A 17,512-nucleotide genomic window follows, 5' to 3' on the forward strand; every position below is an offset into this window, starting at 1 on the left:
ACTTTAAAGTGGTTAAAAAGGTGGTTTTGTGATATGTGAGTTTTATCTCATTTTTAAAAAACTATGCACATAATACATGTTCAGTGTACAAAAATTAGAAAATGTAGATAAGCCAAAAATCACTTGACAGTATCCACAGATCCATTTATCATTCTGACCTCTATCCTTCCAGACATTTTTTGTGTATGTGTATGAAAATGTATCTCTGTAAGATTTGAGATCATTGTATTACATGCCTTTTCCCTTAGTATATATGTATAAAATTTCTGTATAGCATTCAAATGTATAGGTGTTCTGTAATTAGCGAAGTCTGTGTCCAACATCTAGATTATTTTCGTTTCTTCCATCATTTAAAAAGTGAAGAGATTAAGTTACATTTAAAGTACAGTTTTTCTAAAGTATGCCGTGTTCTCTCAAATCATTTCTGAGGTATTTTTTCTTTTCTTTTTTTTAAATTGAAGTATAGTTGCTTGTTTCTGAGATTTTAGTCACTGCCCTCCGTGGCTGAAGAAAAGGCTCTTGGCAAACCAGAAAATGTGTTGACAGCTGCAGAACAGCTACAGTGACTTTGCTTGTGTGAATAGACTTTTTAAAGTTAGTTAATGTGTGTGTGTGAGTTTTTTTTTCTTGGCCCCGCTGTGCAGCTTGTGGAATCTTACTAGTTCCCCGACTAGGGATTGAACCCGGGCCCTGGCAGTGACAGCCCCGAGTCCTAACCACTGGACCGACGGGGAATTCTCTTAAGTTAGTTGTTCTTGATAGGGGAATATTGGATTTCCAAGATATTTGGGGGGATGTGAGTTATATTTAAATATTTTGGAAATTCATATGTAAAGTGTAGAATCCTGGGTAAAGAAAATTCTGATTTATCTTCTGGGAATAAACTGGTGCAATGTTAAAAGCATTTTTTTTTAAACTTTAATTTTTATTTATTTATTTTATTTTTGGCTGTGTTGGGTCTCCATTTCTGTGCGAGGGCTTTCTCTAGTTGCAGCAAGTGGGGTCCACTCTTCATCGCGGTGCATGGGCCTCTCACTATCGTGGCCTCTCTTGTTGTGGAGCACAGGCTCCAGACGCGCAGGCTCAGTAGTTGTGGCTCACGGGCCTAGTTGCTCTGTGGCATGTGGGATCTTCCCAGACCAGGGCTCGAACCCGTGTCCCCTGCATTGGCAGGCAGATTCCCAACCACTGCGCCACCAGGGAAGCCCTAAAAGCATTTTTATTGGAGTCAGGTTTGAATCCCTGCATTGATATTTTAGTACTAGTTTTGTGAACCTGGGCAAATGACTTAATTTCTGCCTCAGTTTTTGCATGCATGATATGGAGAAAAACACACTCCTACTCTATTCTTAGAAGCTACTGTGACATCAGAGATAATTCAGTATTAAGTGTTGAGCAGAGTGCCTGAGTTTTATTGTGACCAAATGTAGCTGGCTAGATCACTATACTTAGTACAGTTATTTTACTTAGCAGTTACTCAGTGTGTGATGTGGTTGAGATGCACTTTTAACCCTCTTCAATTCTGACTTGAATGAAATACTGTTGTGAGACTGGGTTGGAGAGTTATTTTGTTTTGTTTTTTTTAAACTATCTTTGAAGAGGGCTGGGGACCCTAGAATGATTTTGAGCACTCACACATGACTATGAATGCTTCAATCGAAAATAATTGAAAATAGCTGGGGGGGCTTCCCTGGTGGTGCAGTGGTTAAGAATCTGCCTGCCAATGCAAGGGACACGGGTTCAAGCCCTGGCCCGGGAAGGTCCCACATGCCGCGGAGCAACTAAGCCTGTGTACCACAACTACTGAGCCTGTGCTCAAGAGCCCGCAAGTCACAACTACTGAGCCCACGTGCCACAACTACTGAAGCCTGTGTGCCTAGAGCCCGTGCTCCGCAACAGGAGAAGCCACAACAATGAGAAGCCCGCACACTGCAATGAAGAGTAGTCCGGGCTCACCACAACTAGAGAAAGCCCGCACACAGCAACGAAGACCCAACACAGCCAAAAATAAAAACAAACAAACAAACAAAAATTAAAAAAAATAAAATAGCTGGGGATGTTTCTAACACAGTAATAAAACATTAAAAGTGGGTTCCATTTTCACTTGTGCTTAGAAAGGTTGAAGGCAGAGCCAAGGGAGGCAGAGAGGAAGGTTGGTCTGTGACCCTTCCCTAGAAGCTAGGGTTAACTCCATAGCTTTCATGAAACCAAATTTGTTAGCGTACCCAGTTTCTGAATAGACTAACAGCAGTTCATGACACCATGACGGATAAATGTTGGGGAAAGAGACACTTCCGTTGTACCAGAATATTTGTTTTGAATAGTCAAAGTGTGCCCCCTTTCCAAAATCTGGATATGTGGGAGATTAACTGGTAATCTGAAAGTTGCTTAGAGAACTATAGCTTTTTTTTTTTTTTTTTAAGAACTATAGCTTTGAAATGTAATACTCTGTGACTAAATTCTGATATGCTATCCTTGTCCCAAATTTAGTGCCCATTCCCAAGCCAGGGAGTTTTGGGGAATATGTTGGCCAAGCAATTCTAGCAGAGCTTAAAAAGAATCCTTACCTGTTTCTACCCCTCAGGACTTAGTCCTCAGGCACCTCACTTTAAAAGAAATTAATTAATTAATTAATTTATATTTTTGGCTGCGTTAGGTCTTTATTGCTGTGCACAGGCTTTCTCTAGTTGTGGCGAGCCGGGGCTCCTCTTTGTTGGCAGCGCACAGGCTTCTCGTTGCAGTGGCTTCCCTTGTTCTGGAGCACGGGCTCTAGGCACACAGGCTTCATTAGTTGTGGAGCGCGGGCTCAGTAGTTGTGGCGCACGGGCTTAGTTGCTCCGCGGCATGTGGGATCTTCACAGACCAGGGATTGAACCCGTGTCCCCTGCACTGGCAGGTGGATTCTTAACCACTGCGCCATCAGGGAAGTCCCTGTACTCACTTTCTTGATGATCTTTTGTCATCAAGACTCCGCAAAGTTCTCTCTGTAGTCTGGATCTTCAGAACTCCAGAATCATATATACATTGGCTTTCTTGACTTTTTCATTAGGTTGTGAAATTGGAGTGTTATACTTGTTCAAAACCAGATTCCGGATGTACTTCCCCAAACCTGCTTTTCCTGTAGTCTTCTCCATTTTAATAAATGGGAACTCCATCATTGCAGTATTTAAGTCATAAAGGAATGATCCTTGATTTCTCTGTTTCTGTAGCATACACATCCAATCCATCAGCAAATTTCACTGTCTCATCCTGCTTCGTGCCCCCCTCCCCCAATCCCAGCTAGGTTCACATAACTATTACATCTCATCTGGAGTGGTCTCTGCTTTTCACCCTAGCACCCTAAGGCTGTTTTTACCATGGCAGTCAGAGTGATCCTTTTAAAATATCAGCCCTTCAAAGACTTCTATGTCACTCACAGTAGAAGGGCATAATAGGACATGACTTGGGCTTCCCTGGCGCAGTGGTTGAGAATCTGCCTGCTAATGCAGGGGACATGGGTTCGAGCCCTGGTCTGGGAAGATCCCACATGCCACGGAGCAACTAGGCCCGTGAGCCACAACTACTGAGCCTGCGTGTCTGGAGCCTGTGCTCCACAACAAGAGAGGCTGCGATAGTGAAGAGGCCCGCGCACCGCAATGAAGAGTGGCCCCCGCTTGCCGCAACTAGAGAAAACCCTCGCACAGAAATGAAGACCCAACACAGCCAGAAATAAAAATATACATAAATAAATAAATAAAAGATTACTATTAAAAAAAAAAAAGACATGTCTTCCTCTCCCTGAATCATTTCTTTGACTTTATTTCTTCCTATTTTGTAGGTCACATTGACTTTCTTTTCTTTCTTTTTTTTAAAAATTAATTAGTTAATTATTGGCTGAGTTGGGTCTTTGTTGCTGGGTGTGGGCTTTCTCTTGTTGCAGCGAGTGGGGGCTACTCTTCGTTGCGGTGCACGGGCTTCTCATTGCAGTGGCTTCTCGTTGCAGAACACGGGCTCTAGGCGTGTGGGCTTCAGTAGTTGTGGCTCGTGGGCTCTAGAGTGCAGGCTCAGTTGTTGTGATGCACAGGCGTAGTCGCTCCGCGGCATGTGGGGTCTTCTGGACCAGGGCTCGAACCCGTGTACCCTGCATTGACAGGCGGATTCTTAACCACTGCGCCACCAGGGAAGCCCGATTCTTCATTATTGATGTATAGAAATTCAACTGATTTTTGTGTGTTGACTTTGTATCTTCATACTTTGCTGAATTCATACATTAGTTCTGTAAGGTTTGTGTGTGTGTGTGTGTGTGTGTGTGTGTAATTTTTAGGATTTTCTACATATAAGACCTGTGAATAGAGATATTTTTACTTTTTCCTCTCCAATTTTGTTGCCTCTTATTTCTTGTGTAGTTGCTCTGGCTAGAACATCCAGTAGTATGTTGAATAGAAGTGGAGAAAGCTGGCGTCCTTGCTGTGTTCCTGATCTTAGAGGGAAAACTTTCAGTCTTTCACCATTCAGCAGTATGCTCTCTGGATTTTTCATATATGGCTTTTATTATGTTTAGGTTGTTTTCTTCTTTTTTCCTTTTTTAAAAAATGTATTTGTTTATTTTTGGCTGCATTGGGTCTTCGTTGCTGTGCACGGGTTTTCTCTAGCTGCGGCGAGCGGCTGCTACTCTTTGTTGTGCTGCACAGGCTTCTCATTGCGGTGGCTTCTCTTGTTGCGGAGCATGGGCTCCAGGCACGCAGGTATCAGTAGTTGGGGCAGGCGGGCTCAGTAGTTGCGGCTTGCGGGCTCTAGAGCGCAGGCTCAGTAGTTGTGGCACACGGGCTTAATTGCTCCGAGGCACATGGGATCTTCCTGGACCGGGACTCAAACCCGTGTCCCCTGCATTGGCAGGCAGATTCTTAACCACTGCGCCACCAGAGGAGTCCCAGGTAGTGTTCTTCTAATCCTAGTTTGTTGAGTATTTTTTTTATCATGAATGAGCGTTGAATTTTATTAAATGCCTTTTCTGCATCAGTGGTGATGATCATGTGATTTTTATCCTTCATTCTGTGAATGTGGTGTATTAAATTTATCTATTTTCATATGTTGAACAGTCCTGTGTTACAGTAATAAATCCCACTTGGTCATGGTGTTTTGTTTTGGTTGTTTTTTGTTAATTGAGATATAATGACATAATAGCATTATATTAGTTTCAGCTGTTCAAAACAATGATTGATATTTATATTATGGTTTTTTAATATGATGTTCAACTTGTTTTGCTGAATTTTGTTGAGGATTTTTGCATCAGTGTTTATAAAGGATATTGGTCTAGGACTTCCTTGGTGGCTCAGTGGTTAAGAATCCGCCTGCCAGTGCAGGGGACATGGGCTCAAGCCCTGGTCCGGGAAGATCCCACATGCCGCGGAGCAGCTAAGCCAGTGTGCCTCAACTACTGAGCCTGCACTCCGGAGCCCGCAAGCTGCAACTACTGAAGCCTGAATGCCTGGAGCCTGTGCTCTGCAGCAAAGGCCACCGCAATGAGAAGCCTGCACACTGCAACGAGCAGTAGCCCCCACTCACTGCAACTAGAGAAAGCCTGCGCGCAGCAATGAAGACCCAACATAGCCAAAAACAAATAAATAAATAAAAATAACTTATAAAAAAGGATATTGGTCTGTAGCTTTTCCTTTGTCTGACTTTGGTATCAGTAATGCTGTCCTCAAACAGTAAGTTAGAGAGTTTATTCCTCTTTAGTTTTTTTCAAAGAGTTTGAGAAGGAGTGGTATTAGTTCTTCTTTAAATGTTTGGTACAATTTACCAGGGAAGCCACTGGGTCCAGGGCATTTTTTTTTTTTTTGCCACGCCTCACGGCATGCGGGACCATAGTTTCCAGACCAAGGATTTAACCCGCGCCCCCTGCATTAGAAGCGCAGAACCTTAACCACTGGACCGCCGGGAAAGTCCCTACAGGGCTTTTCTTTGTGGGGAGATTTTTTGATTGCTCACAACTGATTCAGTCTCCTTACTAGTTATAGGTCTATTCACATATTCTGTTTCTATGTCATTTAGTCTTGGTAGGTTTTGTGTTTTTAGGACTTCATCTGTTTCATCCGAGTTATCCTATTTGTTGGTGTACAACTGTTGCTACTGCTCTCATAGTCCTTTTTATTTCCATAGGATCAGTACTTACGTCCCCACTTTTGTTACTTCCTTCCGTGTGTTACTGTTGACATGTTATTTCTTTTTCATCCTTTCAGTCCCTTTTTTGAATTTGATCTGAAGTGTGTCTTCTAGACAGTGTAGTTGTATAATATTTTTTAATCTCTTCTGTCAATTTCTGCCTTTGAATTTTAAATCCATATACATTTTATGTAAATAGTGATAAGGTAGGATTGATATCTGTCATTTTGCTCTTTGTTTTTTATGTCTTATATTTTTGTTCCTCTAATCCTTTGTTACTGCCTTCTTTTGTGTTAAACATTTTCTAGTGTAACATTTTTTTAAAAATTTTGTATTTTTTTAAAATTTGGTTTTTGGCTACACCCCGCAGACATATGGGATCTTAGTTCCCTGACCGTGGAATTAGCACCAATATGTTTTATCCAACTGGACATACAGAGATATTAGGGAAAGCTGTTCTGAAATGTGCCTATCCGGCCAGTCTAAGCTCAAATGACATTTGTTCACTCTAGTCTTCCCTGATATTCTCCAAGTGCCTTAAGATCAGGAATTCATCTTTGTGTTTCTTGTTGAGCTTTGTTTGCAGGTGTTTAGTTGAATTATGGGCTTTACAAGGAGTTATTTTGGGGTCTTTCTTTCCCATGTGAGATTTTTAAGCTCTTCTGAAGAGAAGAGTCATATTCCTTTTTTTTTCCACCTTTAATTTTCCCTTGTTGTTATTTTCTCTATTTTCATGTTTGGAAGCCTCACTTTGGTCTGGACTTCTTGCCTGTTTCTAATTTTTTATATACTAAGGTCACTTGGATTTGGATGTTGCTGTTCATTAATAATATGTATTTGTATAGACATTTTTCCCCAATAAGTTTGTATATATTGTTTTATTTGGTCATCCTGGTAAATGAATTAAATAGTAAGGAGGAAATTAATGTCTCAGGTTTATGAAAATCTTTACCCATGATACCTTTAATTTAATGAAACTATTTTTTATTTGTGTTTCTCAGTGACTTTTTTTTTATCATAGTTTTGGCATAGTTTCTAAATAGTTGGTATATCATATGTGTGGCTGTGTATTACATTTTCAGTATTCCTTAACTTCATCTGCACTTTGCATATTTCATGGAGTTTTCAGCATAATTTGTTTAACAGGTCCCTTGTTGGATGTTAACTTTTTTTAAAAAATTGAAGTATAGGTGATTTACAATGTTGTGTTTCTGGTGTACAGCGAAGTGATACAATTATACACAAACACATTCTTTTTCTGATTCTTTTCTAATTTAGTTTATTACAAGGTATTGAATATAGTTCCCTGTGCTATACAGTATGACCTTGTTTATCTATGTTATATACAGTAGTTTGTATCTGCTAATCACAAACTTCTAATTTATCCACCCCCTCTTTCCCCTCTGGTAACTGTAAGTTTGTTTTCTGTGTCTGTGAGTCTGTTTCTGTTTTGTAAATAAGTTCATTTGTATCATTTTTTAGATTCCACATATAAGTGATATCATATGATATTTGTCTTTCTCTAGGTCCATCCAGGTTGCTGCAAATGGCATTACTTCATTCTTTTTTATGGCTGCATGGAATTCCATTTTATATGTATACCGCATCTTTATCCATTCATCTGTCGACGGACATTTAGGTTGCTTCCATGTCTTGGCTATTGTAAATAGTGCTGCAGTGAACACTGAGGTGCATATATCTTTTGAAATTGGAGTTTTTTCTGGATATTTGCCCAGGAGTGGGATTGCTGGATCATATGGCAACTCTATTTTTAGTTTTTTGAGAAACCTTCATAGTGTTTTCCATAGTGGCTGTACCAATTTACATTCCCACCAACAGCGTAGGAGGGTTGTTCCCTTTTCTCCACACCTCTCCAGCATTCATTATTTGTAGACTATTTATTTATTTATTTATTTATTTATTTATTTATGGCTACATTGGGTCTTTGTTGCTGCGTGCAGGCTTTCTCTAGTTGCAGTGAGTGGTGGCTGCTCTTTGTTGCAGTGCATGGGCTTCTCATTGTGGTGGCTTCTCTTTGTTGTGGAGCACAGGCTCTAGGTGTGTGAGCTTTAGTAGTTGTGGCTCCCGGGTTCTATAGTGCAGGCTCAGTAGTTGTGGCACATGGGCTTAGTTGCTCCGCGGCACGTGGATCTTCCTGGACCAGGGCTCGAACCTGTGTCCCCTGCATTGGCAGGCGGATTATTATTATTATTATTTTTTTTTATGTAGAATCTGATCCATTCTTTTTTTTCTTCCAATTTTTATTTTTTTAAATTTATTTTTGGTTGCATTGGGTCTTCATTGCTGTGTGTGGGCTTTCTCTACTTGTGGCAAGCGGGGGCTGCTCTTCCTTGTGGTACGCAGGCTTCTTGTTGTGGTGGCTATTCTTGTTGTGGAGGTGCAGAGCATGGGCCCTAGACATGTGAGCTTCAGTAGTTGTGGCACGCGAGCTCAGTGGTTGTGGCTCGCGGGTTCTAGAGTGCAGGCTCAGTAGTTGTGGCGCACGGGCTTAGTTGCTCTGCGGCATGTGGGATCTTCCCGGACCAGGGATTGAACCCTTGTCCCCTGCATTGGCAGGCGGATTGTTAACCACTGTGCCACCAGGGAAGTCCCTGTAGACTTTTTAATGATGGCCATTCTGACTGGTGTGAGATGGTACGTCATTGTAGTTTTGATTTGCATTTCTCTAATAATTAGTGATGTTCAGCATTTTTTCATGTGCCTGTTGGCCATCTGTATGTCTTTGGAGAAATGTCTGTTTAGATCTTCTGCCCATTTTTTGATTGGGTTGTTTGTTTTTTGTCATTGAGTTGTAGGAGCTGTTTGTATATTTTGTAATATAGAGTCACATTGTTTGCAAATATTTTCTCTCATTCCATAGGTTGTCTAGGATGTTAACTTTTTGTTGTCATAAATAACTGCTTTAGATATCTTTTTACAGTTCTTTTACTTTTCTGGATTATTTCCTTTGGGTTAAAATATTAGGAGTAGAATTAATAGTTATTTTCATTTTCATGGTTCGTGGTAGAGCAAGTGTTTCTTTCCTGGTTTTATTATGTCTTAGGGTGCTGATGCTGAGTTAACTGACTTGTTTAAGGTGACACAATTTGTGATAGAGTCAGAAGACAGCTCATTACTGCTTTGTGTGATTCTGGCTTCTGGCTGTAAGCAGTACCACTCATGGTCTTTCTTATCCATCTGTTACTGAAGCCTTGTGTTTTATGGCTTTACTTCCTGATCACTGATATATTCCTGATATATTACTACTACGGTCACTTTGTAGTAGTAATATATGGCAAAGACAGAACCAGTATCATGTTATAGATTGATTATGGCTGAATTTGTCATAAAGCATGTAATAATCATGGGGTTTTATTGTTATTGGGATAGTAGTTGAGAGTTTGGGATCCTGAGTTGGACTGCCCAGGTTTGAATCCTGTCTCTGCTACCTACTACATAACTATATGACTATAGGCAGATAGTAACATAGGAGTAATAATATAGTATCTACCTTAAGAGGATTAAAGGAGGAACAGTGCCTGGTATATAGCAGACATCAAGTAAATGGTAGTATATTTAAAGTCGTTTAGGACTCAGATAAATAAGCAAGTCCATATTTATCAATGATTGCCAAATAAATGATTACAAATCAGATTATATCAGAAATTTATGGGAACCTACTCAAATTGTAGTTTTCAGTACAGGGGCATGTAAAAGAGTTTCTATCCCATCTTGGTATCATGGTTTTAAAGTTTCAAAGCCAACTAGCTCTGAAGTAATTTTTTTTCTGATAACTTACAGAATGATAACAGGCAAAAATGGCCCCTTGGGGCTTGCTTTTCAAAAAAAAATGTTTTAAAAGTTGTAGTTTCTGTCTCATTTCCGAGTAACTCTATATACATGAAGAACTAATGACACTATTTTCAATAAGGGTATTCTGTGAGATTTACTTCTCTCTGAATGCACAGTCTTAAAGTTGAATGGTAACTTACAAATCATTGAATTGAGCCCAATACTTTGATATCCTTGAGCCCCAGGTATTACTCATCATTTTTATTTGAATGATTTCAGTCAATTCATTCAGCATATTCTTTATTGGACACTTAATATGTACTAGGTGGGTACTGTTTTAGGCATTAAGGAGGGACGACTGAGTCTGAGGGAGGAACTCACCAAGCCTTTTTTAGGACATAGCATTTATAGAAAATCATAATATTTGTATGCCCCCTTGGAGTAAATGGAGTAGGTTGTCCTTTGTCCAAGTACCTTAGGTGCTGCTCTTAGCTACCCAGAAACAGCTCAGCACATGTGAACTCCTTTGTGTAGTTTATGGCTGCCGGGGGAGCTCAGTCCTACTAAACACAAAGCCATCTTCCTCTCAGGGCAGGAGACCTCTGTACTGTTGATGCGGTGTTAAAGGCATGGGTATAGGTTTAGAGCTGAGATGGAAGCATTTGGATTGCAGATAAATTAGGTATTATTTTTGGAGAAAAGATGCAGCCAGGGTCTCTGCATTGGATATGTCCAGGGAGCTTGATTCATATTGTGTTGTGCTTGAATGGTATCCCTTGGAGTTGGGCAGTGTACTGTTCTGGATGCAGCCTCTCTTGCATGTCCTGGGAAAAATATGTCAGTTGTGCTGACATTGCCAGAATCTAGCCTGTAGCTTTCAGGATTATTTCAGTAGGCCATTATTGTAAATTAATAAGAATGTCTGTGTTTGAGAAGGATGTAGAGTATCACCTGCAGAAGGGACCACAGTCTCCCCTTCCCCCAGTTTATTGAGATAAAGTTGGCATATGTAGTGGTATCAGAGTCTCTTGACATTGTTAAATTTCTTCCACCCCCCACCCCCCACCCCTGTTGTGTTGTGATCCAAGGACTTGGGCAAAGATATCTTTTCCTTGGGATGATTCTGTTTATCTATTATTTCAGTTTTTAGCTCTTTAAAAATTTGAAATAGCTTATTTATTTTCCTAGAATGTAGGTAGTTTACTTATGTAAAGCAAATGTAAATTGAGAGCTACTACTGACTTTATAAAGCACTGTGTTATAAATAGTTAAGACAGTAATTTTTAATTATACTTATTTTGTAATTGTGGTTAAGCTGGAGTGTTTTCATCTAGTATTCATTGGTAATGCTTTCTCAGAAGGCTAGTGGAAAGATATGTTGTTTCAAAAGGTTCTGATTTTTATTGATGCCCCATGTTTTGTCTGTCTCAAGTGTCAGCCCAAGAAAAAGGCTACGCCACTGAAGTATGAAGTTGGAGATCTCATCTGGGCAAAATTCAAGAGACGCCCTTGGTGGCCCTGCAGGATTTGTTCTGATCCGTTGATTAACACACACTCAAAAATGAAAGGTAATACTTGCAGTTGATTATACATGATAAAATACAGTATGGAATTACCAACTTGCAGTTTCCGTTAGTAATAATTCATTCTTACCTTTGAGCATTTTGTTAATGAATTGTTATTATGTATTTTATCTTTTCTGGATTTTTTTTTAAGGTGTGTTTTATTTTACTCTATGATTTAAAAATTCTCAATTATTCTATCTGTAGATGCCAGAAAATGTTAGGCTTATTAGCTAAAGTCTACATTGTCCAGAATCACTTTTCAGTATATTTATGTTTTTCTACTTCAGTCTTCAGGTTTGTATCATTTTTGTTAGTTTTAAAGCTGAAACAGTTATAAAGATTGCTTATAAGTCATTTTGAATTTTAAAGTCTTGATTTAGACTATTTTCTATAGTTACTAAAGTTTGTTACTTATTTGGTTGTTCTGTATGAATCTTACGTGCCTTAACTTTAAAATGGTATAAGATAAGGGCTCAAACTTCATTTTGAGCTCCCTTTTTTCTGTTAAGATAGTTTGTGATTTTATTGTAGTTTTAATATATGTGTTTTAGGTTTTAAATTGGTTATATATGCACAAGATTAAAAAAATCTCTGGTCTGCCCCACTCTTTACCTCTCCTTTCAAAAAGTAACCAGCTGTTATTAATGTTTCTTCCTAGACTTCCTTTATGTAAATCCAACTATATAGTTTCATCTCCCTACCCCCTTTGATTTAATTTAACGTAAACATAGCATATTGTATGTATGTTCTACAGGGTTTTTTTGGGGGGGGTGGTTAAAAATTTTATTTAATTAATTTTTATTTTTGGCTGTGTTGGGTCTTCGTTGCTGCACATAGGCTTTCTCTAGTTGTGGTGAGTGGGGGCTACTCTTCCTTGCGGTGCACAGGTTTCTCATTGCCATGGTTTCTCTTGTTGCAGAGCACGAGCTCTAGGTGCACAGGCTCTAGAGCGCAGGCTCAGTAGTTGTGGTGCACGGCCTTAAGTTGCTCCGCGGCATGTGGGATCTTCCAGGACCAGGGCTCAAACCTGTGTCCCCTGCATTGGCAGGTGGATTCTTAACCACTGTGACACCAGGGAAGCCCCCTGACTTTTTTTTTTAATTAAAATTTTTTATATAAATTTCAGGTGTACAGCACCGCAAGTCTAATTACCATCCATCACCATACAGTCTCCCCCGTTCACCCATTTTGCCCATCCCCCTTCCCCTCTGGTAATCATTAATCTGATCTCTGTATATATGAGTTTTTGTTTTATTTTGTTTGTTCACCTGTTATGTTTTTTAGATACTACATATGAGTGAAAACATATAGTATTTATCTTTTCTCTGTCTGATTTATTTCACTTGGCAAAATACCTTCAAGGTCCATCAGTATCGCAAGTGGCAGGATTTCATTCTTTTGTGGCTGAGTAATACTCCATTGTGTATATATACCATATCTTCTTTATCCGTTCATCCGTCAGTGGATACTTAGGTTGTTTCCATATCTTGGCTGTTATAAATAACGCTTCAGTGAACATAGGGGTGCATATATATATATTTTTTTTTAATTAATTAATTTTGGGCTGTGTTGGGTCTTTGTTGCTGCACATGGGCTTTCTCTAGTTGTGGTGCACGGGCTTCTCATTGCAGTGGCTTCTTTTGTTGCAGAGCACAGGCTCTACGCACATGGGCTTCAGTAGTTGTGGTGCATGGGCTCAGTAGTTGTGGCATGTGGGCTCTAGAGCGTAGGCTCAGTAGTTGTGGTGCATGGGCTTAGTTGTTCCACGGCATGTGGGATCTTCCTGGACCAGGGCTTGAACCTGTGTCCCCTGCATTGGCAGGTGGATTCTTAACCACTGCACCACCAGGGAAGCTGACATATCTTTTTGAATTAGGGTTTTTGTGTTCCTCAGATAAATACCTGGGAGTGGAAGAGCTAGGTCTGCCAGACTGTTTTGAAAAGCTACTGTACCATTTTATATTCTCATCAGCACTGGATGAGGGTTTTAATCTCTCTATATCCTTACTACCAATTGTTATCTGACATTTTTTTGTGGTAAAAAATATATGTAACATAATTTTATCATTTTATCCATTTTTAAGTTTATAGTTTAGTGGCATTAAGTAAATTAACATTTTTGTGCAATTATTACCACTATCCATCTCCAGAACTTTTTCATATTCCTAAACTGAAACTCTGTTAACAATTTAACAATAACCTTCAGTCCCTGGTAAATGTTGTATTACGTGTATCATTCATTTGCAAGACTCAATAATTCCATTGAAGTATAATGTTCAATAATGTTCCATTTTGTTCATGCTTTCATCCTTCAGTGGACATTTGGGTTGCTTTCACCTTTTGGCTATTGTGACTAATGCTGCTATAAACATTGGTGTTCAAGTATCTTTTCTATCTGACTTTTTTTTACATTTAATTTAATTTAATTATTATTATTTTTTAACATCTTTATTGGAATATAATTGCTCTACAATGGTGTGCTGGTTTCTTTTTTATCACAGAGTGAATCAGCTACACATATACATATGTTCCCATATCTCTTCCCTCTTGCGTCTCCCACCCTCCCTATCCCACCCCTCTAGGTGGTCACATTCTGTCTGACTTTTAATTAATATCTAGTCCTTTTGATTTGTCTTCTTAAAAAAAATCTTTCATATTTTGTTCTTTTAATTCCCATTGCTACCACCTTAGGTGGTTTTAGTGGTGGTTTAGGTTTTAGTCATCTTGAGTATATAACTATTTTGGTAATCTCTGGTCTCCTGAGTTTCCTCTCTGTTTCCTGTTAAATGTGTTATTCAGAGGTCAAGGAGATTTATCTTTCTAAGATGGAAAACTGAGCCTGTGGTTCCACAGTTTAAATGAGGTTCAGGGCCAACAGGATAATGGTCAGACTCTTAACATGGAGGGTCTTAGTGTGGCACATGGGATCTCAGTTCCCTGACCAGGGATTGAACCTGTGCCCCCTGTGTTGGAAGTACAGAGTGTTTTTTTTTTTACATCTTTATTAGAGTATAATTGCTTTACAGTGGTGTGCTAGTTTCTGCTTTATAACAAAGTGAATCAGTTATACATATACATATGTTCCCATATCTCTTCCCTCTTGTGTCTAGAAGCGCAGTCTTAACCACCGACCACCAGGGAAGTCCCAGTGGTCAAACTCTTAACATGGTATCCAAGCTGTTCAGGTCTGGCCACTGCTTACCTGCTTAGTTTCCCTTTCCTTCCACTTTATGATTTAGTGTTCTGAACTACTTGCAGTTCCTAGCTATTTCATTCGTTTTATTCATTCATGTCTTTGAGGGTTCTGGGCCCTTATATAGGAATTCTCCCCTCAACAAACTGTTTACCTTTAAATTTTCTGCTCAGGTGTCCCATTTGTCCTCCAGTTAATGATTTTTCACTTTGAAAAAAGTGAATGTTAACAACTAAGTGTCCATCGATAGATGAATAGGTAATGAAAATGTGGTATATATACATAATTGAATATTATTCAGCCATACCAAAGAACGAAACCTTGCTATTTGTGACAACGTGGATGTACCTGGTGGGCATTTTACTAAGTGAAATAAATCAGACAGAGAAAATATAAATACTGTATGATCTTACTTATATGTGCAATCTAAAAAAACCAAAATTGAAAAAACAAAACCAAGTTCATGGATACTGAGAACAGACTGGAGGAGAAAAATGGGTGAAGGGGGTCAAAAGTTATAAACTTCCATTTATAAAAGAAATAAGTCACATGGATGTAATGTACAGCATGGCAACTATAGTTAATACTGTATTGTATATTTGAAAGTTGCTAGGAGAGTAGATCTTAAAAGATCTCATCACAAGAAAAAATCTTTTTATAACTACGTGTGGTGACGGATGTTGACTAGACATTGTGGGGGTCATTTTGCATTATATATAAATACCGAATCATTATGTTGTATACCTGAAACTAATGTTATCCGTCAGTTATATCTCAATTTTTAAAAATGCCATCACCAATAGATACTATCAAATGGTAAAATGTAGTGTACTCAAGACATACTTGAAAAATTTTTTAAAAAATGAATGTTCATGTTATCGCAATTAGCATGCTGTTTTACCGTAATCTCTTTATACTGTACATCTCTTACCCACCAGGCAATGAGTTCTTTTCAGTCCTCTGTATAGTGCTGGGACGTCATAAATGTTCAGTCTGTGTTAGTTGAATTTACTTATTTATGGGAGAATGATTTACTTTTCAGACTGACTTTAAGAACCTCTGTGTGTGTGTGTGTGTGTGTGTATGTGTGTGTATGTGTATATATACACATACACACATTTAATCCCCCTTTATAGGTGGTTTCTATTGAAGTGTTTAATTTAGTAGGTAGAGACTAAGGAGTTCAGGTTTTTTTGTTTGTTTTTTTACAGAACTTGTTTTTAAAATGTACAATACAAAATTTTACCAGGTTGTAATTCAGTGTGAGTTAAAGTGAATTTTTATATAAAATGATTTCCTTTTCTAAATAGAGACAAATCATTACACCTGTGTAACCCTGACTATATTTCTTTTGTGACATTTTTTACTGGTATGAAAAATGCAAAGATGGTAAGTGTGTAGAAGATAACATATACTAGGTAAATTTGATTATAATCTTTTCTGGATGAGATTTGTATTTTTATTTTTGGTAATTGTATGCATAGAACTTTGGACAGCCAAGAAACTATAGAATAAGTGGATTTTTGGTGGGGAGGGGGCTGTTGAGATTTCCTTTTTTAAAAAAAATTTCTGTAGTTTGAAATATCAAGTTTCACTTTCTCTGCAAAACCAGTGTTTCACTCTGAATTTTCCCTGTCTGAAGCCGTTGGATTTATTATTCTGTCTATAAAATGGAGATTATACTACTTATTTTTTAGAGTTCATTGTTGTGAAGAATACATGCAAAGCACCTAGTATAGTACCTTGCCCAGAGTAGCTATGTCATAAATGTTAGCACATCATACGTGGCATGGTGTTGAAACATTTCTTCCTCCTTGTATTTTAGCATAATGTTTTAAGAGTTTATTTGGTGGTTAGTTCTTGTTGATTATTATATTTGTGATGCTGTGGCTTATCATATGCCTTTTGTGATTTCTGGTAATGAGGGTATAAAATTTTATAGATTGATGGTAGAAAAAACTTAGTTGTTATATTAATTTGTTATATGATTAGCTAATCAACCTCCAACTGGTTTGGAATATATAGCATATCATCAGACCAAACCATTAAATTCTTTCATTACACTCTTAACCATTTTCTTGTCACATAAATTGAAAATTGAAAATTTACCTTCTATCTGACCTACCTCAGAGTTTCCTGTTCTGTAGGTTTTTTAGCTTGTTGAGTTTTTATTTTAGTTTAGTTTTAAGTGAAAAGAGGCTTCTTTGGCCATTGCTATGTGGCTGTTCTCTTGATGATGAATATCAATTTTTTAAAGCAATGACACTGTGGTTTTTATTTTTATCTAGTTTCTAACCGGAGGCCCTATCGACAGTACTACGTGGAGGCTTTTGGAGATCCTTCTGAGAGAGCCTGGGTGGCTGGAAAAGCAATCGTCATGTTTGAAGGCAGACATCAATTTGAAGAGCTACCTGTCCTTAGGAGAAGAGGGAAGCAGAAAGAAAAAGGATATAGGCATAAGGTATTTTAAAAAAAAAAAGCCTCTCAAATTATCTTCTTGGGGGTAGGTAGGGAGGGTTTACAGGATCAATCAAAGGAAGAAGTATTATATTTTTGGAATATAAGTTATTTCCTTTGGTAGTAGGATGTTGGTGAGAAAATTGGCAGAAAGCAAGTTTTTTTGCAGGGATGAGATGGGGCTAGCCTTCCAAATATTTATACTCAAATTTTTTGAGAAATGATTTCAGTTAACTTCTGCCATGTCACTTAGATGTGATAGTAAAAAAAAAGGCATGATCAGTCATCTTTGGTTATATCTGATGTAAGAAGAAAATGATCATCAAAATGAAATATTCTACTTTTCACTCTCTGGATTAAT

The 17,512-nt window shown here is 38.5% G+C and overlaps 1 protein-coding gene across 11 annotated transcripts in view; it reads left to right on the forward strand.

Annotated features, from left to right (window-relative positions):
* Positions 1 to 17,512, forward strand: part of LOC111169837 (histone-lysine N-methyltransferase, H3 lysine-36 specific) — a 131,735-nt gene that overhangs the window by 37,595 nt on the left and 76,628 nt on the right. For 10 of the 11 annotated variants that reach the window (XM_022564369.3, XM_022564373.3, XM_022564368.3 and 7 more), the window contains 2 exons: positions 11,369 to 11,504; positions 16,983 to 17,155. In XM_022564369.3, the coding sequence (XP_022420077.1) occupies positions 11,369 to 11,504; positions 16,983 to 17,155 (309 nt within the window). Of the gene's footprint in view, positions 1 to 7,670; positions 7,834 to 11,368; positions 11,505 to 16,982; positions 17,156 to 17,512 lie in introns of all 11 variants that reach the window. The other variant, XM_089909731.1, reaches the window with a different exon arrangement.

The sequence above is a fragment of the Delphinapterus leucas genome, chromosome 3 (genome assembly GCF_059928025.1).
Source record: "Delphinapterus leucas isolate spDelLeu-1000000601 "Yukka" chromosome 3, BTC_Dleu_Yukka2, whole genome shotgun sequence".
NCBI classification, from domain to species: Eukaryota; Metazoa; Chordata; class Mammalia; order Artiodactyla; family Monodontidae; genus Delphinapterus; species Delphinapterus leucas.